The 25,186-nt window shown below is 36.9% G+C and overlaps 1 protein-coding gene across 1 annotated transcript in view; it reads right to left on the bottom strand.

Moving 5' to 3' along the window:
* Positions 1-25,186, bottom strand: part of LOC127672485 (cytochrome P450 3A13-like) — a 97,056-nt gene that overhangs the window by 29,092 nt on the left and 42,778 nt on the right. Inside the window, exons 5-7 of the mRNA XM_052167628.1 lie at positions 9,285-9,398; positions 8,876-8,964; positions 8,090-8,238 (exon numbers count right to left, since the gene is read on the bottom strand). Coding sequence (XP_052023588.1) covers positions 8,090-8,238; positions 8,876-8,964; positions 9,285-9,398 — 352 coding nt within the window. The remainder of the gene's footprint in view (positions 1-8,089; positions 8,239-8,875; positions 8,965-9,284; positions 9,399-25,186) is intronic.

Here is a 25,186-nt window from a genome sequence, read left to right as displayed (position 1 = left end):
TGTATTATCCCTACCACTATTATACCATTTTTGGTCAAAAATCTTCCCCAACACACTTAATACAATATTATCCCATATACTTTTGCACTCATATCTAATACAACAAACAATGCCAATGTGAAGTTTTTAGCAAGAAAACAGTATTTAGAAAATTCTTAAAGTGGTCTCCTCTGTTCTACATCCTCTAGTTCACTATAATTTATTATTCATTGGGGCCTGTAGCCATCTGGTTCAACCCAGAAATACCAGCTATAAATGCAGTCACAAAGGCCAGCAGGGACTATCATGCTAGGCAACACGAGTGACAAACAGATGGATAAAGCCTAGAGTAAGAATACACTCAAGAAAATCTAGGAGAATATGGTACCACTGGAACTCACCTATTCTACTACAGGAACCTCTGGACATTATAACGTACATTAACAGAAAGAAAACAACCTTAAATCCAATCTTATGAAGATGATACAAGCCTTTAAAGAGGAAATAAATGAATCCCATAAAGATATACAGGAAAATAAAACTGGTGAAGGAAATGAGTGAAATTGTCCATGCCCTAACAAAATGGAAATAGAAGCAATAAAGAAAACACAAACTGAGGGAATCCTGGATAGAGAAAGCCTACCAAGAGAACAGGGATACAGTTAGAACCATCACAAACAGAATACAGGGGATGGAACAGACACATTCTGCCATAGAAGATACAATAGAAGAAATTGATACACCAGCCAAAGAAAACGTTAAATCCAAAAAAAAAATAATAATAAAAGAAATTCTGACACAAAACATCCAGGAAATCTGTAATATTATGGAAATAGATAATCTAACGGCAAAAAGAAGAGAAGAAGGATATTTCCTATCTGAAAACACCACAAAATATCTTCCACAAAATCACAGAAGAAAATTTCCCTAACTTAAAGTAAAGATTGTATGTTTATTACATACAAGAAACTTACAAAACACTAAATGAATTGAACCAGAAAAGAAAATTCCTCATGTCACATAATAATGAAAATACTGAATACACAGAACAAAGAAAGTATTGAAAGCTGCAAGCTTGATTAAAGGCCAGCAAACATAAAAAAGACAGACCAATCAGAATAAGAATTGACTTCTCAACAATGATTCTAAAAGCCAGAAGGGCCTGGACAGATGTCAAGAAGACTCCAAGAGAAGACAGATATTAGCTCAGATTACTATACTTATAAAGCCTTTCAATCACCATAGATCTAGCACCCAATACATTCCACAACAAAACCAAAATTGAACAATATCTTTCCAGTAGTTTAGCCCTGTGGTAAATACCAGGAGGAAAATTCCAAGCAGACAAGTTTAACTACACTCAAGAAAACACAAAATTAATAATTCCACACTAGCAAAACTAAAAGAAGAGAATCATTTTTTACATGCACACACACACACACACACACAAACACACACATACTATTAACAGAAAAATAACAGGAATTAACAATCATTGGTTATTTATATCTTTTAATATCAATGGATTCAATTCACCAATAAAAAGACAGAGGCTTACCGACAGTTGTGAAAACAGGACTTATCATTTTGTTGTCAACAAGAAGCACACTTAGGCCAAAACAATAGACACTAACTGCATAAATGGCTGGAAAAGTATTTCCAAGCAAACAAACCCAAGAAACCAGCTTTAGTAGCTATTCTAATATCAAATAAAATAGGCTTTCAGTCAAAATTAATAAAAAGAGACAGGGAAAGTCACTTCATACTCATCAAAGGAAAGATATATACTAGGATGATTTCTCAATTCTCTCTATGTGCCAAATACAAGGGTATCCATGTTCATAAAAGAAACATTACTAAACCTTAAATCACACAATGAAGCCCACACATTGATAGTGGGAGACTTCAACATGCTACTCTCATCAATGTACAGGTCATCAAAACAGAAGATAAATAGAGACACAATGAAAATAACATAGTAGAAATCAAAGGGAGCTAACAGACATCTACATAACATTTCATCCAAGCAGAAAAGAATATCATTTCTACCCAACACCTCAAGGAATCTTCTCCAAAATTGAGCATATACTCATTTAAAGGAAGCATAGAAAGATTCAAGAAGATTAAAGTAACATTTTATTTATCATAATAGGACTATGGATTAAAACTGGACTTCATGAACAACAGAAAGCCTATAAACTCATGGGGTCTGAAGATCTCTCTACTCAATGATCACTAGTTCAAAGTAGAAATAAATCAAAGGTCTTCTAGAATTCAATGAAAATGAAGGTACATCATACCCAAGCAATGAATGCAGTGATAAGGGGAAATCCCATGGCACTATGTGCCTTCATAAAGAAATATGTGAGATCTCATACCAGGAATTTAACAACACACCTGAAAGTACCAAATCAAAGAAGCAAACACACTTAAGATGGCAGGAAGTAGGCAAACTTAGAACTGAAATCAATTAGAAACAAAGAGAAGAATACAATGAATCAATGAAATTAAGAGCTGGTTCTTTGAGAAAATCAACAAGATAAAAATTCTCTTATTTAAACTTACTATAAGGCAAAAAGATTGTGTTGAAATTAAGAAAATCAGAAATGAAAAGGAAGACATAATATCAGGCACTGAGGAAAATTCAAAAAATCATTAGGTCTTGCTTCAAAAGTCTGTATTAAACAAAATTGGAAAATGTAAATAAAATGGATGATTTAAGAAATAGATATCACCTACCAATATTAAATCAAGATCAGTTAAACTATTTAATTAGTCCTATAACACCTATGGAAAAGAAGCTGTCATTAAAAGTCTCCCAATTGAAAATGCCCTGGAACAGATGGCTTTAGTGCAGAGTTTACTGGACTTTCAAAGAAGACTTAATGTCAAGACTCCACAAACTATTCCATGAAATATGTAAAAGGAATATTGTCAGACTCATCCTTTGTGTCCACAGGCACCATGATATCTATACCATAAAAAGAGCCAACAAATAAAGACAAATTCAGGCCAAATTTTGCTATGAACATTGTTGCAAAAATACTCAACAAAATATCCACAAATCAAATTCAAGGATATATCATTTACCATGATCAAGTATGCTTCATCCCAATGCTTCAGAAGTAGCACAATACACAAAACTTTTCAATGTAATCTACCATATAAACAAACCGAGAGAAAATACATGGTGTTTATCATCTAATTAGATTGTAAAATACCATTTGACAAAATCCAGTACCATTTTATGGTAAAAGTCTTGGAGAGATCAGGGACTCAAGTTAAATACATAAACATAATAAAGAGAATATACAGCAATCCAAAAGCTAACATCAAATTAAATTGAGAGAAATTTAAAGCAATTCCACTAAATCAGGGGAAAGGCAAGTCTGCCCACTTCTCCATATCTCTTCAATATAATACTTGAAGTTCTAGATAGAGCAAAAAGATAATTTAATAGATTGAGGGCTGCATTGCATTGTGATTATCTTTTACATCTAGAGCTTTTTCTCCTTTATGCACTATCCAAGGTCAATACAGGATATCAGCCCAATTTCTCAATTTTCAAATCTTATATAATTTCTAATTTTTGAAAATCCTTCAGGTGAGAATTCTTTGTTTAACACTGTACCCCATTTTTTAATAGGGTTGTTTGGTTTTCTGGAGTCTAATTTCTTGAGTTCTTTATATATATTGCATATTAGCCCTCTATCTGATGTAGGATTGGTGAAGACCTTTTCCCAATTTGTTGGTTGCCGATTTGTCTTCTTGATGGTGTCCTTTGCCATACAGAAACTTTGTAATTTTATGAGGTCCCATTTGTCAATTCTTGATCTTAGAGCATATGCTATTGGTGTTCTGTTCATAAACTTTCTCCCTGTACCGATGTCCTCAAGGGTCTTCCCCAGATTCTTTTCTATTAGCTTCAGAGTGACGGGCTTTATGTGGAGGTCCTTGATCCCTTTGGATTTGAGCTTAGTACAAGGAGACAAGGATGAATCAATTCGCATTCTTCTGCATGCTGACCTCCAGTTAAACCAGCACCATTTGTTGAAAAGACTATCTTTCATCCATTGGATGTTTTCAGGCTCTTTGTCGAGGATCAAGTGGCCATAGGTGTGTGGGTTCATTTCTGGATCTTCAATCCTGTTCCATTGATCCTCCTGCCTGTCACTGTACCAATACCATGCAGTTTTTAAACACTATTGCTCTGTAGTATTGCTTGAGGTCAGGGATACTGATTCCCCCAGACTTTCTTTTGTTGCTGAGAATAGTTTTAGCTATCCTGGGTTTTTTGTTGTTCCCGATGAATTTGAGAATTGCTCTTTCTAACTCTGTGAAGAATTGAGTTGGGATTTTGATGGGTATTGCATTGAATCTGTATATTGCTTTTGGCAAAATGGCCATTTTAACTATATTGATTCTACCGATCCATGAGCATGGGAAGTTTTCCCATTTTTTGAGGTCTTCTTCCATTTCCTTCTTCAGAGTCTTGAAGTTCTTGTCATACAGATCTTTCACATGTTTGGTAAGAGTCACCCCAAGATACTTCATACTGTTTGTGGCTATTGTGAAGGGTGTCATTTCCCTAATTTCTTTCTCAGCCTGCTTATCCTTTGAGTATAGGAAGGCCACTGATTTGCTTGAGTTGATTTTATAACCTGCCACTTTGCTGAAGTTGTTTATCAGCTGTAGGAGCTCTCTAGTGGAAAATCATTGTATATCCTTTCTCACTTTTAGTAACATAGACTGTCCTGGTGTATAGGATCTCTGATTCTAATTTTTCTGAAAGATGGATCTGTTCTGTATGACGTAAGTACATACTTTACCTCTCTTTTTCTGTTTCTCTTAAACCTTAATGCCCAGATCTTCCTCACAGTTTTTCATTTTATCATATGTTTCTCAAATGTTTTTGCATCTCCATTTCCCTCTTAGTAACACTATCTCAATTAGGCCCATCATGGATTAATTTTTTCTTTACCCTGTCTTTTTCTACCTACCGTAGCTATCAGATCATTATAAAGAGAACTTAAACTTTTTTCTACATTATCTTTTTGAAATTTAAAGAACTAATGACCTTTTTTTCAATCAACCACTACTGTACTGTCATTGAATATTTACTAATTGATAGAAATTTTATTCTTCAAAGGCTGATCACCTTCCAGAGGATCTCTGGGGTGAGAGCTTGGAGCACTGAACTCATGCCTCCAGAAGAAAACATCACCACAACTGTGCTACATCCTATGCTTTCCTGAACAGTGAGAAAATCTCCAATGTAGAGAGAAAATGACATGAATTAACAAAAATTATAATAAAATGTAAACATTTATATAACTACACATTGGCATTTCTCAATTTTAAGCATAATTTATCAATTCTTCCTCCATGTTACAGTACCACAAATAAACAAAATGTACAAAATACAACTTAGCAATCAAAGTGTTTATAAATATGTTTGGAGAATTCAAAGAATATCTTTTGATTTAATCCCAAAAGAACACGAAAAGTTGAAAGAAATGAATACAACAATTTAGAATATTAACATGGAATTTGTTAAAGAAATATAAAGAAGGAAAGCAAAGGGAAATTATGACTGAAAAAATCATCAAGACATATACACACTTCAGCAGAAAGTCTCTGAATTATAGGGGATCATATAGAAGACAGAATTTCAGAGCATGAAGGGAAATCAGAGTTGTAGGACCATTACATCATGAATATTAATAAATTTGTTAAACTGTTCAATGGAACATGTAAGTTTTGGGGAGACAAATAACTAAATGAGTTTCAGAATAGAACTATGACACAGATTCTATGTCAAATGGAGAGAATATTCTCTCATAGTCTCAATAAAATTACAAAAAAGAAATTCCCAAACTGAAGGAAAGAAATGTCCATTCAAATTTTAAAATGCCAAGTGTACACACATACTTATAAAATGGATAAAGAATACCACACAGATAAGACTCATTTCACATTAAAGTTAAAGTGGTGAATAGACAAAATAAAAAAAGTGTACTAGAAGGTAATGTACAGAGCCATATTGGGGAGTCATACCACATGGTAGGAACTTGACACTAGACAAGGACAATCCCTGACTTCAGGCAGGAATCTGCCATTAAGGTATAATAGGTAAGTAGGTTAAGGCAGGAATTTTTATCCTTGGGTGGAGTGCTAAGATTGTACTTGAAGATGGTCAAGGCTAACTTCTCCCAGCTAGCCAGGATCCTGCTCCACCTAGAGTGGAGTGAAGGTGAAGCTCATTGTTCCTCCAGGTCTACAAATTCCTGAATTAAGCAGGTGACCTACCCAGCTGCTGGAGCAGTCAAGACAAGGACCTCCAGGAGAAGCTAGACAACTTCCACTGGAACTCAACCCAGAGTCTGGGGGGAACGGTTTGCCCAAATTGTTAAAAGGTCTGACCGACATTAAAATTTCGGCCTCGATCGGTAAAATATTGTCCTGGCCCTTCTTTCTTTTTGCTCCTTCCCCATCTATCCCTCAGCTTCTCTTCCAGTAATCCAGTTTGTAATAGCTGCAGGCAGCTATGGAATACAACAAGGTACAAGAGGAAGGACTCACTCATATATAAAGAAAATTCATCAGCGTGACTTCTGTCTTCTCAATGGTAAACAAGAAACTTTGAAAGATATATCTCATGTTTAAAACATAAGTACAGTTGAAAAGTATTAATATATAAAAACCTTATTTATTACAATTAAAGGAAGAGCCAAAACTGTATGTTAGTTCAGCCTAATGAATTGTCCAATGAACTACAATGAAGCCTGCATGTATTATACAATGGAAAGAACAATTTGAATGGAAGAAAAAGGTGTATGCAACTAAGAGTCTGAGGGGAAAGAGTTTGAAAACTGCTTAGGCAATTGTTAAAAAGAGGACCTAAACAAGGCCCGAATGTACAATTCAGTAAAGTGATAAGAACCAGTTCATGCTTTTCAATAAGAAATCTAAAAATCATTTCGATTCCTTTAGCAAAGGACACAGATTAAGACTGAAAGTAGTGATGCATCCTTAACCTCAGTAGTCAGGAACCTCATGGAGGTAGATCATTATGAGTTTCATCCATCTGGTGTACATAGCAAGTAACAGACCAGTCAAAGTCATGAGCCTGTCTACAAACAAACAAACAATACACAGACTAGCAGATTCGATTAGAAATTATAATTTGTCATGCTGATTTCAAGAAATATATCCAACCATCAAATATCAACATAGGAAATGAGCATGCATTACTATTCTCATATACCAAAACTAATCACCAGCATATAGACTACTTTATGCATTTAAGGGAACTATGATCCATGTAACCTTGCAACTTTTAATGTATATGTAGCAATATGCAAACTTCATTTCATAAAGCAATTACTAGATATAGTGTCACAGAATAACTTCTGCCACAAAATAGTGACTTCTATACATACTCTTTAAATTAATATACTATCCAGAACAAAATTTCCAAACACTGAAAGTAAATGATATTTATTTAGGTTTCTTTCAAGTTATAGTGAAATGATTAATATATGTAAATATAAAAATATATTTTTTATTTACTGAAAAGGGAAGTAAAAACACTTTATGACAAAATTAAAGATGTACATGGAAAATTCTGTATTTTACCAGAAATATTTTCCATGTAAATCTTCAATTTTATATGAAACTGCTTATAATTCCACCTTCAATTAACTTAGAATTATCTTTATGCCTATCATTTTATCTGTATAATTTCCATAATCTTTAATTTTAACATGTTTTTCTATATATTCCTTCAATTTTATCAGAAATATTTTCCATGTAAATCTTCAAGTTTATGAGAAAATGTAAAAAATATAAATCATGACATTGATGGCTCAATGACAAAAGTCACATGACCATAAAATAAAAGCACCCCCAAACAGGAACCTGTGTAGCAATGATGGATAACCACATGTAATATGAAAGTATAAAGGAGGAACGGAAACAGATTATACAGCAGTGAAAATCAGAAGGTGGGAGAATCAATTGTTTACAGATATGCTGTGAAGAATTTTGTACATTGTATGCTAGTTACAATAAGAATAAGATCTTGATAGTTGAAAAATAAACTACATACTCATAGAGAAGACTAATGGATTGAAAATGTCACGTCTAAAAAGCTTCCTGACATTATTCAAAAAAGGATCCTGGGGATTGTTGAGGGAATCCACCTTTACTCCAAATGAAGTGCTTATGATCACATCCAAGCTGTAGGGACCAAAAATGCTGCAAAGAAAGATAAGGGGTTTAATATGTGACCAACATAGCTCCTGAATTTGTCTGCAATTCAGGACAATATGTCTGTAGTGGCAAATTGTCTGCAGTATAATTAGTACAGCCTGAGTTTACTACTGTGGAATCTTCAAAATTCAAAGTGATTTTGCTCCCCACATAATTTCCAGAAAATCATCCGTCTTCAGTTTAATTAAATAGATATAGACAAGATTTGGTGTTTTTTGGTGTTTTTCTAAGACCCTCAGTAAAACATGAATTTTAGATTGTCCAAAGTTATAGCCTGTAAAATTCATGCCATAATAATGATTTTTGATGAACCTCATACATTCTCCCACAGTTCTTAATTTTAACAGCTGTAGCTTACCTCACTTTTCATCTTTCTTTCTAAAGTATATAATTTGTCTTCTAAAATAAGAGACAGCAACAGCTAATCTAATTTTGTTTTATGTTTGCAAGAGGGAGATTCTCCCAAGTTGATCTGGGAAGTGTTTCTTGATACAAGGTTCATAGTAGGATAACATCATATTGCTTCCCTTTTCTATGTCTAGAATAATTTGGAGTACTGAAAAAGTAGGGGAGGTCTCCAGAAGTGACAGAGCCCACAGCCAATACGTGCATCATTACTTACTCTCTCATGGCAATAGACTTGCCTTTCTCTACTTCCATACTCATATTTTTCACCAGCAAATCTCCATAGTGTTGGATGATGGGGAACATCTAAGTACAAAATACAATACATTATATTGGTAATTGTCAACATCTGAGTTTCCCAAATAACAAGAGTTTTGAAAAGAGTTACATTTTTACAGAGGTGTAAAACGAACCTCCCCTGAATCAAATAAACACCAAAAAAAAAAAAAAAAAAAAAAAAAAAAAAGGGAAAAGGGAAAACAATATCATATAGCACAAAGCAAAAAAAAAGACTATTTTTAGCAATGTTATGCACAAAAGAACATGTCTTTGAAGAATATATTACTTCTCCCTCTTCTCAGAAACAGTTGATATTATCTTTAACAAAACATCCTTTATTTTCTTACCTCCTTCAGTTTTCCACTGGTGAAAGTTGGAGAAACCAATGACCGAATTCTTTTCCATTCTTCATTCTCACTTCTAAAGAGACCCTTTTTCATAAATCCAGAAGGGCCAAGAGGCTTCAATACCAAGAAAAATAGATTTTTGCTTTCATTATTTTGGTTATCTTGGCAGTTGTAAAATATTTATAAAATAGACAATATTCCTTAATATTTTTAGTAATTCTCTTCTAATTGGCATAGTTTTTGCAAGTCTCTCAATAAAGTTCCTCAAGCTGGGACTGGACCAGTGGCTTAGTGGCTAAGAGCACTTGCTAATCTTTCAGAAGTTCCTGGTTCAATACTTAGCATACTAGTCTGGTGGTTCACAACTAGCAGTAATTCCAGGTCTTGGTATCTGAGGCCCTCTTATGGTCTCTGTGACCATTTTCACAAATGTCATCCACATACATATACTCAGGCACACACATGTGATGAATGAATTAAATATGCAAAATACCTCAAAGTACAAGAAATATATGTAGGTGTATTTGATACTGTATTAACCTGTCCTATTACAATCTTCACATCAGTATAATTTACTCATAAGGAAAACTTCCCTTTAAAGTGAATAGACAGGAAGGAGATTGAAATATAGTTTCCAATTCAGTGTAGAAAAAATGGAGTCTTAGTAAGGACTCTCTGGTTATTTCTGTGATACAGAACATGGGTAAAAGCAACTTGGTTTGAGAGGGTTTATTTAAGCTTACACGTTCAGATCACATTCCATTAATGAGAGAATTCAAGGCAAAAACTCAAGGCAATAATGGAAGTCAGGAACTGAAGCAGAATCTCTGCATAAATGTCACTTACTGGATTGCTCACCTGCTTTTATATACAACCCAGGACTAACTGCCCAAGGATGGTGGCAATAGTGAGTTTTATTGTCAGTCAGTAATTAAGAAAATGCCCCAACGTCTATGTAGAAATGAGCTGATAGAGGCATTTTTTTCAATTGAGGATTCTTTCTAACTATGTCTAGGTTTATGTCATGGTGCCAAAAAACAACCAGCATTGTAAAAGCAACTCTCCAGTGTAAATGTGACTTTTATTTACCAGATGGTAATGGTTCTCTTGGAGATTTACTACTGAATGAGCTCACCCTTTCTATCTCTATCTGAACTCAGGTCTGGCTGTTTCAACTCATATGCTTTGGCTCAAGCTCCTATTCAAGCTTCCTAATTCAAATGGGCTTTTCTCAGCTTCTCACTGAATTGCTCTGGTTGGCTTCAAACTAACTTTGGAAATTTGTTGTAATTTTCTGTCTATTTTTTATTCTCTGGATTAAAATGTCCCTGCTGACCTTCACTCCTCGAACTGTACAAACTGATTGGAACTCATGAACAAACTCAACTGAACCCAATTGAACTTCACTAACTGAACTGTGATCTGTAGTGTGAATTATTTAAAAAATAAATAAATCCCACACTACTGCCAGCAAGGCACTGGCAGATAGCTGACCTGGCCTCTTCTCATCTCTGCAGTCTCTTTGCTCACATTTCCAGCCATGTGCTCCATGTGGTTATCAGTCATAAATACCTGTAACCTTGTAAAATCAAAACTCTCGAGGCTTGTAATTTATCGTTTAGATTTATATTAGTAAATTCTCAAACCACAAAATGCCTGTACAATGAACTCAAAACTCATGTGATACAAACACAAGGTACTCATGTAGATTGGGCAAATGCACACTAGTTATTTTTTAATTATCTACCAAAGTAATCCCCAATAAATATGGCTCCCTGCACATTGTGGTTCTCACTCTACTTTCTCTCCTATAGATTCCATCTTGTCTTCTCCTCTCAATCTTTTCTGTCTCTCTGTACCTGTCTCTAAAATTCTCAGCCTGCTTTTCTTTTCCACCTCCTAAGCACAGGATCTTGCCTTATATTGTGCCTGCTTTCACCTGTCCATAGACAGAAATCTACATTCCCCCTTTCTGTCCAACTAAAGTCCCTTTTCTATCAGATATAAGTTGAGCACAATGGACATTGTTTTGTTATTTATAAAGTATAAGTTACACCTAACACCCAGTCTATCTTTTTGTCAATTAAAAAACCAATCTGTCATCTATCTTAACTTGAAAAAGCTTTTAATTTTATATCTGTTATGTCTCAGTTTAGTTTGTAGAGTATCTGAAAACAGTATATATATATATATATTCTCAATGCTAAATAGCCTGGGTTGGCTATGAGACTATAACAAGTTCTTAATCCTTCCAGAAATCTAAGAACAATCAATATTAAATGAAAATATAGGTAGTCTAACATAGCTGCCGGAACTGAGACAAATTAGAGAGACAGTTGTTTATCTAAACAGCCCCAGAGTGTCTGGAAGACGGCTCATCATTCTTTAGCCTTCTGGCCTAGGATCATCTGACAGACCTTTGTAATGCAGAATTTTGAAGCACTGATAATTCTTTCTTTGCAGAGCTGATCAGTAGATTATTCTACATAATGTGTCCTTTTCCTGGAAAGTATTTTGCCTGGAGATTAAATAGGCAATCTCTGTCCCATTCGCACATAACCACAATATACAACCTCACTTGGAATTAGAGATATTTAGCTGTTTCTTTGAATCCACAAATGGGGAACTGTTAGGAGTTGATATATCCCAACAATAAATGGACAAATAACATCAAACTTCACAGTCTGTGAATTTCTGATCATTTTTAAAACCATCTGTCTTTGTAAAGTAATCTGGACTGTTGTTCATTATCTGCTCTCTGCTATTTATAAATAAAATATATTGTAAGCACCTTAGGAATTAACTCAGAGCCAAGAATTGGTCTTGTCTTTAACTCAAAGGCTTAATCATCTCAGATCAGTTCATAGTAACAGTTATAGAAGATCTGAGTCTAAGCCTTGTATTCTTAAATGTGTTGCATAGGCAAAATGCCTATATGAAAGTAAGAATATTAATCCCAATTTTATACCAATAAGAGATGTATATCAATGTAAACCTTAAATTTGATCAAAATAAATTCTTTACAAAAGGAAAGAAATTATGACTTAAATTTTGTAACTATTATAAACATTTCTACCAATTGAGATTATGGCTATGTAATCAATTTTACCTATTTACTCCTTGTTCAAATTATTATCATTTCTAAATTCGTCAATTAGACAACTTAGAATAACCACTTCCATCCCCCAAGCCCAGGGGCTGATGTATCTTCATATATTCTTCCCGCTGAATATGGGCATTGAGATATCTTTGAAGGCTGGAATGGTAGGCCCTGATGATTTCTGTGTCCTGAATGGATCCAGTTGAAAGCCCTGAGATCAGGAGTTCCAGCAGGACAATTCAGCATGTCTGACAATGAGACTCAACAAAGCTGTATATTCTCTAATATACAAATCTCAATACAAAATTTTGCTATCATTAAGATATATGTGTAGAATTTATTAGTCTGTGTATGGTGTTCAGACTAGTTCACAGACTTAGAGCAACCATCTTGCTTCTTATCACAGCAGATCTCAGAGCCCACTTTCTTTTTTTCAAGGTTCCTGTGCTTGAGTCATCAAAAGACCCAATGCTGCACTAATCACCAAGAGTAAATTCCTAAGTCATAGGCTAAGAATAATACATTTCTATTAGATTCTAGTGTTCCACATTGGTTTGAAACCTGTAGTGTGAAATATTTCAAAAAACAATGCATGCTACTGTCAGCAAGACACTGGCAGACATCCTGGCCTATTCTCAATCCAACTAACAGTCTTAACCCTAATGCTAACGCTAACCCCAATCCTAACCCTAACCCTAAGGCTAACCCTAAGCCTAACCCTAATGCTAACCATGACCATAACCATAACTTAAAATAACTTACAGATTAAGGTGCTAGTTACTGCAATAAACAAATTGTGCTGCCTTTTGATTTTTTTATTCGATATATTTTTTATTTACATTTCAAATGATTTCCCGTTTCCTAGCCCCACCACTCCTAGAAAGTCCCGTAAACCTCCTTCTCTCCCCCTGTCCTCCCATCCACCCCTTCCAACTTCCCCGTTCTGGTTTTGCTGAATACTGCTTCATTGAGTCTTTCCAGAACAAGGGGCCACTATTCCTTTCTTCTTGTACCTCATTTGATGTGTAGATTATGTTTTGGGTAATCCAGGTTTCTAGGTTAATATCCACTTATTAGTGAGTGCATAGCATGACTCATCTTTTGTGTCTGGGTTACCTCACTTAGTATGATGTTCTCTAGGTCCATCCATTTGCCTAAGAATTTCATGAATTCATTGTTTCTAATGGCTGAATAGTACTCCATTGTGTAGATGTACCACATTTTTTGCATCCACTCTTCTGTTGAGGGATACCTGGGTTCTTTCCAGCATCTGGCAATTATAAATAGGGCTGCTATGAACATAGTAGAGCATGTATCCTTATTACATGGTGGGGAATCCTCTGGGTATATTCCCAGGAGTGGTATAGCAGGATCTTCTGGAAGTGAGGTGCCCAGTTTTCAGAGGAACCGCTGGACTGATTTCCAGAGTGGTTGTACCAATTTGCAACCCCACCAGCAGTGGAGGAGTGTTCCTCTTTCTCCACCCCCTCTCCAATACCTGCTATCTCCTGAATTTTTAATCTTAGCCATTCTGACTGGTGTAAGGTGAAATCTCAGGGTTGTTTTGATTTGCATTTCCCTAATGACTAATGAAGTTGAGCATTTTTTAAGATGCTTCTCTGCCATCCGATGTTCTTCAGGTGAGAATTCTTTGTTTAACTCTGTACCCCATTTTTTAATAGGGTTGTTTGGTTTTCTGGAGTCTAACTTTTTGAGTTCTTTATATATATTGGATATTATCCCTCTATCTGATGTAGGATTGGTGAAGATCTTTTCCCAATTTGTTGTTTGCCGATTTGTCCTCTTGATGGTGTCCTTTGCCTTACAGAAACTCTGTAATTTTATGAGGTATCTGTCAGGGAACTTGTCCATTTCCTCCAGATTCTCCAGTTGTGTTGAGTACAGGCTCTTGTAGTAGGATCTGATGGTTTTTTGGATTTCCTCAGTTTCCGTTGTTATATCTCCCTTTTCAGTTCTAAGTTTGTTAATTTGGATACTTTCCCTGTGCCCTTTGGTCAGTCTTGCTTAGGGTTTATCTATCTTGTTGATTTTCTCAAAGAACCAGCTCCTGGTTTTGTTGATTCTTTGTATGGTTCTCTTTGTTTCTACTTGATTGATTTCAGCTCTGAGTTTGATGATTTCCTGCCTTCTACTCCTCCTGGGTGAAATAGCTTCTTTTTGTTCCAGGGCCTTCAGGTGTGTCATTAAGCTGGTAATGTATGCTCTCTCCATTTTCTTTTTGCAGGCACTCAGGGCTATGAGTTTTCCTCTTAGCACTGGTTTCATTGTGTCCCATAGATTTGGGTATGTTGTGTCTTCATTTTCATTGTGTTCTAAAAAGTCTTTAATTTCTTTCTTTATTTCTTCCTTGACCAAGGTATCATTGAGTAGATTATTGTTCAATTTCCACGTGTATATGGGCCAATTATATGGTCGATTTTGGAAAAGGTACTATGAGGTGCTGAGAAAAAGGTATATTCTTTTGCTTTAGGATAGAATGTTCTATATATATCTGTTAAATCTAATTGGTCCAAAGCTTCAATTAGTTTCATTATGTCCCTGTTTAGTTTCTGTTTTCCTGATCGGTCCATTGAGGAAAGTGCAGTGTTGAAGTCACCCACAATTATTGTGTTAGGTGCAATGTTTGCTTTGAGCTTTAATAAAGTTTCTTTTACGAATGAGGGTGCCCTTGCATTTAGAGCATAGATGTTCAGGATTGAGAGTTCTTGTTGCATTTTTCCTTTGACCAGCAAGAAGTGTCCCTCAGAGTCTCTTTTGATGATTTGGGTTGAAAGTCAATATTATCTGATATTAAAATGGCTACTCCAGCTTGTTTCCTGAGTCCATTTGCTTGTTAAATTGTCTTCCAGCCTTTTACTCTAAGGTAGTGTTTGTCTTTGACCCTTAGGTGTGTTTCCTGTAAGCAGCAAAATGTAGGTCCTGTTTACGTATCCAGTCAGTTAGTCTATGTCTTTTTATTGGGGCATTGAGTCCATTGATGTTAAGAGATATTAAGGAATAGTGATTGTTACTTCCTGTCATTTTTGACATTATTTTTTAAATTTGATTGGTTAACTTCTTTTGGGTTTGATGAAAGGTTACTATCTTGCTTTTTCCAGGGTGAAGTTTCCCTCCTTGTATTGGTGTTTTCCTCCTATTATCCTTTGTAGGGCTGGGTTTGTGGATAGATATTGGGTAAACTTGGTTTTGTCATGGAATATCTTAGTTTCTCCATCTACGGTGATTGAGAGTTTTGCTGGATATAGTAGTTTTGGCTGGCATTTGTGTTCTCTTAGAGTCTGCATGAGATCAGCCCAGGATCTTCTAGCCTTCATAGTCTCAGGTGAAAAGTCTGCTGTGATTCTGATAGGTCTTCCTTTATATGTTACTTGGCCTTTTTCTCTTACTGCCTTTAATATTCTTTCTTTGTTCAGTACATTTGGTGTTTTGATTATTATGTGACAGGAAGTATTTATGTTCTGGTCTAGTCTGTTTGGAGTTCTGTAGGCTTCTTGTATATTCATGGGCATCTCTCCCTTTAGGTTAGGGAAGTTTTCTTCCATAATTTTGTTGAAGATATTTGCTGGCCCTTTAAGCTGTAAATCTTCACTCTCATCTATGCCTATAATCCTTAGGTTTGGTCTTCTCATTGTGTCCTGGATTTCCTGGATATTTTGGGTTACAAGCTTTTTGCATTTTGCATTTTCTTTAACTGTTGAGTCCATGGTTTCTATGGTGTCTTCAGCGTCTGTGATTCTTTCTTCTATCTCTTGTATTCTGTTGTTGATATTTGCATCTATGTCCACTGATTTCTTCCCAAGGCTTTCTATCTCCAAAGTTGTCTCCTTTTGAGTTTTCTTAGTTGTTTCTACTTCTGATTTTAGATCCTGGATTGTTTTGCTTAGCTCCTTCACTTGCTTGTTTGTGCTCTCCTGTAATTCTTTAAGAGATTTTTGTGTTTCCTCTTTCATGACCGCAGCCTGTTGACCAAATTCTCCTGTATTTCTTTAAGTGTTTTTTTGTGTTTCCTCATTATTGGCTTTTGTATTCTCCTGGATTTCTTTCAATGATTTTTGTGTTTCCCTTGCAAGGGCTTCTAACTTTTAATCCATTTTCTCCTGAATTTCTTTAAGTATGTCCTTCATGTGTTCCTGTACCAGCATCATGACCAGTGATTTTAAATCCAAATCTTGTTTTACTGGTGTGATGGGGTATCCAGGACATGCTGGTAAAGGAGAATTGGGTTCAGATGTTGCCATATTGCCTTGATTTCTGTTAGTGACGTTCCTGCGTCTGCCTTTTGCCATCTAGTTCTCACTGGTGTTAGTTGGTGTTGTCAATGCTGTACTCACCAGTCCAAGCTGCCCCTTCCCAGGTGGCCTCTGGTGCACAGCTTACCTCCTGCACTGCCTGGAGACAGGGTGTTGTTGTCCAGGCTGTTCAGACCCCGAAGCAGACACCTGAAGGCTCCTGCTGGTGCCTGCTGGATTCATCGGAACACACCGACTTCTCCCCGCTGGCCGCATGGAAGCCCCAGTTGCCTCTTTCAGGACCTGGAGATGTGGTGTTGCTGCTCAGGCTGATCTGGATCCGGTAGTGTAGAGGTCCTAGGGCTACTGCCAGAGGCCTCAGGACTGAAGCCTAAGCTCTGTGCCACAGGGAATGAGCTGTGCTGTGAGCTCCCAGACTGCCTCTGGGCGCACACCAGGTCCTCTGCACTTCCTGGAGACCGAGTGCTGTTGCCCAGGCTGTTCAGATCCCAAAGCAGGTGCCTGAAGGCTCCTGCTGGGGCCCGCTGGATTCACCAGAGCAGACCGACCTCTCCCGCTGGCCGCCCGGAAGCCCCACCTGCCTCTTTCAGGACCTGGAGATGTGATGCTGCTGCTCAGGCCGATCTGGATCCGGAAGCGGAGAGGTCCGAGGGCTACCACCAGAGGCCTCAGGACTGGAGGCCTTTTGATTTTAAACTAAGATTTTGTGATGTTTTCCTTCAGGTAGCAACTCATCTGTGCTCCCGAGAACAGACTGGCCCATTCACTGGTGCTTTTCAAGTGGTAGTATGGATTGCTGTTGTAAAATTTCCCACTACAGCCCTCCACTACTGATTCAATATTCTCTGCTCTTAAGTAGCCTATCATTCCTGTCTGTTCTCATAAGAATTCAGTGTATCCAATCTCTGACTCATTCTGTCAAGTCTTTCTCTATTCATCACATTCTCTTTCCATCAAAGAGAGGTTAATTTCAACATGACTGTTTCCTTCTACAAACTAACATCATCTATACTGTTAGAGAATAAAGTTGTGTACTAAGGGCAAGTCTGTATTCCAGAAAAATGTTATAGTTGTACTATACAGATGTGTCACACAGATCTAGAATGTCTTTGAATGTGAGCCCTTGCTAGTGCAGCTATTTTCTGAATTAAAATTCCTCTAAAATCACAATGATACACATAAGACATGATATTGCCAAACTTTTCCAAAGATAAGTTTTGTACTTACCAGGGTATAGAGCATGAGTTATTTTAAAAGGAAGGAATGATCTTGTAATTATTAAATTATCAGAGTACTTAAGGACTAGATAGTATTAGTTTAAACATTAGGTGAATATTATGGAAATATATTTTCTTGACTATTTATATTGAAAAATAAGGAAAAGAGAATTATAAGTTTATTTTTCCAATGGAAAATTTCTTCCATAATATGCACCTGTCATTGATTTTAACCTGGAATATACCAATATTTCCTGATGATATAAATACATGTTAATATTAAGAGGGAAAGAGGGATCTTCCCTGCTCTCTGTGCCCTCTGGGGCAAGCCAAGCTGTCCTGTGTTTTATAAATTTGCTTACAAGGTGCCTTCATTCTAATTGAATTCTTGAAACTCTTAATTTCTTTATTTCTATCCTGACCCAGAGATTATTGTGTATAGAATTTTTCAATTTCCAGAAGTATTTTGGCTTCCTGGTTTTTATATTGTTGGAATCCAGCTTACTCTGTGGTGGTCTCATAAAATAAAAGACATTATTTCAATTTTTTAATATCTGTTGTAGTTTTCTCTATCACTGAGTCTATGGTAAATTTTGGAGGAGGATCCATAATGTGCTAAGAAGAAGGTATATTCTTTTGTGTTTGGGTAAAGTATTCTATAGATGTCTGTTAGGAACATTTGATTCATAATGCTCATTAGTTTCATTATTTCTTTGTTTAGTTTTTTCTGGATGTCCTGTCAGTTTGTGAGGGTGGGGTTTTTAAGTCTTCCACTATAAATTGGTGCGGTTTGGTCTACTATTTAAGCTATATTTCATTGAGAAATGTGGATGCCCTTGTGGTTTTGGCATAGATATTCAGAATAGAGATATCATCTTCATAGTATTTTTTTTTGTGTATAAAGTGTCCTTCTCTGTCTCTTTTGATTAATTTTGGTTGAAAGTCTATTTTGTTAGAGAAATTTCTAATTTTATTAGAATAAATATTTAATTTCTTTATTGATAGATAATAATATATTAATTATTGGATAAGTCAAGCTTACTTCTTCGGTCCATTTGCTTGCAAAACCTTTTTCCAGCCCTTTACTCTGAGGTAGTATCTGTCTTTACTGCTGAGGTGTGTTTCTTGCAAGAAGCAGAGTAATAGATCCTGTTTTGAATCCATTCTGTTAGCCTGTGCCTTTTAATGTGGAACTGAATCTATTGATATTGAGAGCTATTACTGACCTGTGATTGCGATTTCATGTTCTGTTGTTGGTGGTGGTGTTGGTTGTGGTGTTGGTGGGTTAGTGTTGGTGGTGATGGTGGTGGTGGTGGTAGTATTTTTGTGTGTGTATGTGTGTGTCTATGTGTATATATATGTTTGTGTTTGTGCTTTCCTTCCTTTTGGTCATATAGAAGTACTTATTTCCTTAGTTTTCTTATATGTAAGTATTTTTCTTGTGTAGGAGTTTTCCTTCAATCATTTTCCATAGGGTTTGGTTTATGTATAGATAATGTTTGAATTTAGATTTGTCTTGAAATATCTTGTTTTCTCCATCTCTGGTGATTGAGTTTTTTTGGGAACAGTAGTCTCTGATTTGGTACATGTGGTAAATTAGAGATTGCAAGGTATATGACCAGGTCCTTATAACCTTTCCTGTCTCTGTTGTGAAGTTAGGTGCAATTCTGACTCTCTAACAAGCCATTTGTGAGTTACCTGGCCATCTCCCTTGCCACTTTTAATGCTTGTTCTTTGTTCCATAGATTTTGTGTTTTATTATATGCTAGGAGGATTTTCTTTTCTGATCCTGTTCAATTGGTGTTAAAAACTTCTTGTATGTTTAGAGACATTTCTTCTTTATATTGGGAACATTATCTTCTATGATTCTGTTGAGAATACTTTTTTGGGGGCTTGGAGGTGGTACTTTCCACCTTCTTCTATTTCTATTATTCTCAGAATAGGCCTTTTCATGATATCTCAGATTTCCTGGATGTTTTGTGACAAGAATTTTTTAGTTTTAGCATTTTATTTGACTGATGCTTCATTTTCTTCTATTGTATCTTGCATACCCAAGATTCTCTCTTTTATATCCTGTATTCTCTTGGTTATGTTCTTCCTGTTTTCTTTCCTAGGTTTTCCATCTCCAAGATTTTCTGTTTGTGTTTTCTTTATTGCTTGCATTTCTACTTTCAGGTCTTACACAGTTTTATTTATTTTCTTTACCTGTTGAATTGTATTTTCTTGTGATCTTTAATGGGTTCATTTGATTTCCCACCGAAGACATCTATTTTGTTTGGTTTGTATTTTCCTATATTTCCTAAAGGCTTTTATTCATTTCCTCTTTAAATGCTTCTATCATCTTTATAATATTAGGGTTAAGTCATTTTATGTTTTTTGGTGGCTAAGATATCCAAGGCTTGTTGCAGTCGGGTAACTGTACTTTGGAGATGTCATATTGCCCTGGCTACTGTTGATCGTGTCCTTTCATTGCTCTTTAGCTATCTGGATGGTTTTGGTCCCTAGATGTTCTTGTTTTAGTAGGTATAAGGAGAGGGGTGAACCTCAATGTTTCTGGTGTTGAATGCCTATAATGGGGATCCTTTGACTGTATGTTTCTTGACCTGTAGTTTCGTACAATTCAGGAAGCTCATGTCTAGTGACAGTGGGTGGAGTGTTGGTAGGAAAATATAGGTTTCCCTAGCATAGTAGACTGCTCTAGGCATCTTGGCTTAGTCAGAGGTCTCCGAGAGCAGGTGCAATACCTGGATGAAGGGAATCTAACTTGTGTGATTCAGAAGTCTGATGAAGGTGGAGGAGAGGTAGTAGTAGAGTGAAGATTCCCTTGGGATAGCAGGTTGATTAGGGCAGCTTGTCTTGATCCAGATTTCAGAGCAGGCAGAAAAGATGGTATGGCAAGGCAAGCTAATCTGTGTAGTTCAGTGGTCTCTAGTCTGTTGGAGATTTAGGAAGGCGGTGGGAGAATGGAGGTCCCTCTGTTTTGGTGGGCTTCTCAGGGCATCTTGGTTTGGCTGAAACATCTCTGAGAACAGGAAATATGGGTGGAGGGAGGGATGCTTAACCATATACTTCAGTAATCTTATGAATTTGGAGGAGAGTTGCCAAGAGAATGGACGTCCCCCTGGGATATTAGGCCAATCAGTATAGTATTAATAATTAATTAATTAATCCCAGTGAGGGTTTTGCTACAAACCTCCGTGATTTATGTTCTTGAATGAGGGACAAACACACAGCCTTTATGTTTTAATATCTTCCATGCAGCACAAGAGCTGGGCCGCTGCTTAGCCTCCATGCTGCTAGAGTCTGCCCCTTCAGAGAATTCCAAGGTACTACTTATCAAATTTTATGTTCTGTGTTGCCTTCCCTTGACACAGTTAAGCAGCCCTCTGTGTTGCATACTTCATTGTCCTTTGCATGCTGTGTCTCTTTGCTATGCACTCTTCCAAGGCATAGAGGCTGGGTCTAGAACAGACATTTTAATACTACCGATGGTCTCCCAGCCATCGGGCAAGAGCTCACTTTTAAAAATTAATTGGAAATCCCAGGATGTAAAACACATACTGTTCCTTCAAGATTAGAAGGGGTAAAGGGAGAATTGGTTTAGCAGCCAAGCAAACTGCATGGGTTCACAACTAGGATAGGAGATTTTGGTTGTTTGGCAGGTATGATTATAGGGTTTGTGGCTTAAGGCTATATCACATCCAGGGTGGCCTAGTGAAATGCATGGTGGGCTAGTTATTCAACTGGATGCTCTCTCAGATTCTAGGCTATTGTGGAACATTTAGGTCAGGATGCTGTGACCTCCTTGCATCCACAGGATGGCAGACCACAGAGGGCAAGCCTAAATAAGACAGTAATGGAGGAATTTATGGAAATCTAACAAGTCAGTTCTTTGCAAGCAACCAGATTTTTTCTTTTTAAATTGAATATCATCTTCATTTACATTGCCATAGGTAAAACCTTTCCCTATTTCCCCCCTCCCCAAAGACCCCCAACCCCTCCTGCCAACCCCTGTCTCCATCTATATACCCCTCCACCTGATCTGCTCCCACCCCCCCTCGATTTTCCTTTGTTGGGAACTCTATTGAGCCTTTATCTGACCAAGTACCACCCCTCCCACTGATGCCCAACAAGGCATTCCTCTGCCACATTTTTGGCTGGAACCATGTGTACCCCTTTTTGAAGGTTTAGTCCCTGGGAGTTCTGGGGTTTCTGGGTGGCTTAGATGATTGTACTTCCCATGGGGATGTAACTCCCTGAATGCTTGGGGATTCTGGAATAGTTTAGAGTGGCATTCAATCATAAATTAGCCTGAAAACAAGCTCATACAGAATATAGAAGTGAATTTACCTGAAGTTAAATAAATAGGAAAGGATGTTAATTCCAGATATATAAAGAAAAAGGAATGTACTTATATATGCACAGATACTAATCTCCATATAAGGGTATAAAAAATAGGAGATTGCATTTTTTCAAGATAAAAAGGGGAATAAGTGGTAATTATTTAAATGTTTTGAAGTATATGTGGAAGAATAAATAGGCCTTTGCTCTCAAATGTAGGAAAAAGACATGGAGATAGAACCCCCATTTCAACAAACAGTAATAATTGTTTAAATTTGTTTTAATTTCTTTGAGTTTTTTTAAATTGAAGGTGGTTATAAGTTTGTTGGTATTAGTGCCATTACTAATCCTCTGGGAGAGGTGTCAGAGTAGAGCATGATCTAAGAAAAAGTAGAATGCACAATTGAACCAATAAATATTGGGTTGCAGGGCTAAGTACATGCTATTTTGGGAGAAAGGCTCTGTACTTCTGTTTACAGGAAAGGAGAATATGCCTTGGGCCCTTCCAACATAGTATACATTTGAAATGATAGATAATGGCCCAGTGAAGATCTTGACTTTAGACAGGAAATAAAATTTCAAGATGCCCAAACAGGACATGTAACATAAATTGATGATCCCTCTAGACATAAACATCCCTGAAACTAGCTTAAACATAAAAATGTCTCTCTCCAAAATTTTAGCTAAACTTAGTCTTAAATCTTGTTGTTTACTGAATCCATAAAATTCATCATACTATCCTTCATGTGGTATGAATGAAGATTCATGAATGAAGTTGGTTATTAATCAAACTAACTCATGAAAAGATAGTTGTCTTTTACCTGCACAAAATAGGAGCAAAAATTCATCCATATTCCATCTGTGCATCTTGTACAATCTGTATGAATATCTCTATTATCCTAAAAACTTGAATGTAAGATTCTGATATTGCAGAATGTAACACCAAGGTGTAGAACTTACAAGATTTACCCTTGGGAATGCTAAATGACCTGCAGTAACAGCACCCTGCCTTATCTGATGCTGTTTCTGGAGGCGTACTCCCAGAACAGCTTCAGGAATTCCTGTTGATTCCTGATCAACTCAGTTCATCCAGTCTTTCAGACAGATCCTGTCAGGTCGTCAGTTAAGCCCCAAATATTCTAAGCATATGGAGACTGGATGACAAATTCATAAGTTAGGTTTTTTAAGTCTAACTACTTTTTGTATTTTTCTTACCCCTCCCAACCCCTTAAAATTATCACCCCAATTCAGCGAGAAGTTCTAGAGATTTTTCTTGTTGATCTCTTGGATTTGGGTGTCTGGGTACGGTTATTTTATAAATTAAAGTTAAGATGTCATTTAAAAGGATAATTTAGAAAAGTTCATGATTTTGGACAGGGAGGAAAATAAATAGGCAGCTTAATTGCAAGGATTTCTATCTTCCTTTCCTCTTTTCTATCCTTTCTTATGTAATGATAGGGGGTTAAAAAGGCAATACAGTAATAACATAAGAAACTAGGAGAGGTGAGGCGCTACCATCTTTGCTCCTGTGACTGTGTAGAGGGACAGACAGATACATAAGGTTCACCTAAGTAGAAGATCACTTGGGACATGCACAGCCAGGGCTCTATCTGCACCCAGGAGTTTGGCAATACAATAGCCTTTTAGGGAGGCAGTTAGAGGGAGTCCCACTTTTATAGGTGAGGCGCCACCATCTTTGCTCCTGTGGCTCTCTAGAGGTGCAGACAGGTACGCAGGGATCACCAGAGTAGAAGAGTGCTTGGGACAGGGCCCACCAGATTCTCACCTGCAACCAGGAGCTGGGAAGGACCCCCACAGATGTCTGTGCACCTAGTCTACTAGGGGATATCTGCTCTGCATTGAGTTCTGTGATTAAAGGTGAGGCCAACATCTTCTCTCCTGCAACTGAGTGGGCCGTTGCAGCCAGGAATGCAGAGAACACCTGAGTGAAAGATCACTTGGGACTTGGTCTGCCAGGGCCCGACCTGCACCCAGGATCTGGGCAGTCCCACAGCAATCTGTGCCAGGAGAAAGCCAGTCATACAGGGGTGCTGACATAGGCTTGCAGGCACACAGGAGGGTCAAGCACCAGCCAGTGACAGCAGGACCAACTAACACCAGAGATAACATATGGCAAAAGGCAAGTGTAGGAATGTTACTAACAGAAATCAAAGTATTATGGCACCATCAGAACCCAATTCTCCCACAACAGCACATCCTGGATAGCCCAATACACCAGAAGAGTCAAATGTGGTTTAAAAATTATGATGGAGGGCTTCAAGAAGGACATAAATATCCCTTAAGGAAATACAGGAGAACACAAGTAAACAGGGAGAAGGATTAAGGTCAAGACACAACAAAATAGGTGAAGAAATTGAACAAAGCTATCCAGGATTTAAAGATGGAGGTAGAACCAATAAAATAATCACAAATGGATATGACTTGAGTCATAGAAAACCTAGAAAAGAATTCAGGAGTCATGGATCCAAGCATCAACAACAAAATACAAGAGATAGAAGAGAGAATCCCAGATGCAGAAAACTTCATAGAAAGCATTGATACTACAGTCAAAGAATATGAAAAATGCAAAAATCTCCTGACCCAAAACATCCAAGAATTCCAGGACTAAATGAGAAGACCAAACCTAAGCATTATAGGTATAGAATATGGTGAAGTTTTCCAACTTAAAGGTCCAGTAAATGTCTTCAACAAAGGTATAGAAGAAAACTTCCCTAACCTAAGGAAAGAGATGACCATGATCATGCAAGAAGTCTGCAGAACTCCAAATAGATATGACCAGAACAGAAATTCCTCCCATTAGATAACAAAAGACCAAATATAATAAACAAAGAAAGAATATTAAAAGCAGTGTGGGAAAAAGGTCAAGAACCATATAAAGGTAGACCTATCAGAATTACACTGGATTTCTCAACAGAGACTATGAAAGCCCGAAGAGCCTGTGCAAATGTCATA

The sequence above is a fragment of the Apodemus sylvaticus genome, chromosome 22 (assembly GCF_947179515.1).
Source record: "Apodemus sylvaticus chromosome 22, mApoSyl1.1, whole genome shotgun sequence".
In the NCBI taxonomy this organism is placed as follows: Eukaryota; Metazoa; Chordata; class Mammalia; order Rodentia; family Muridae; genus Apodemus; species Apodemus sylvaticus.
Note: the sequence above shows the minus strand (reverse complement) of the source record. Positions and strands in the feature narration are given on the sequence as shown.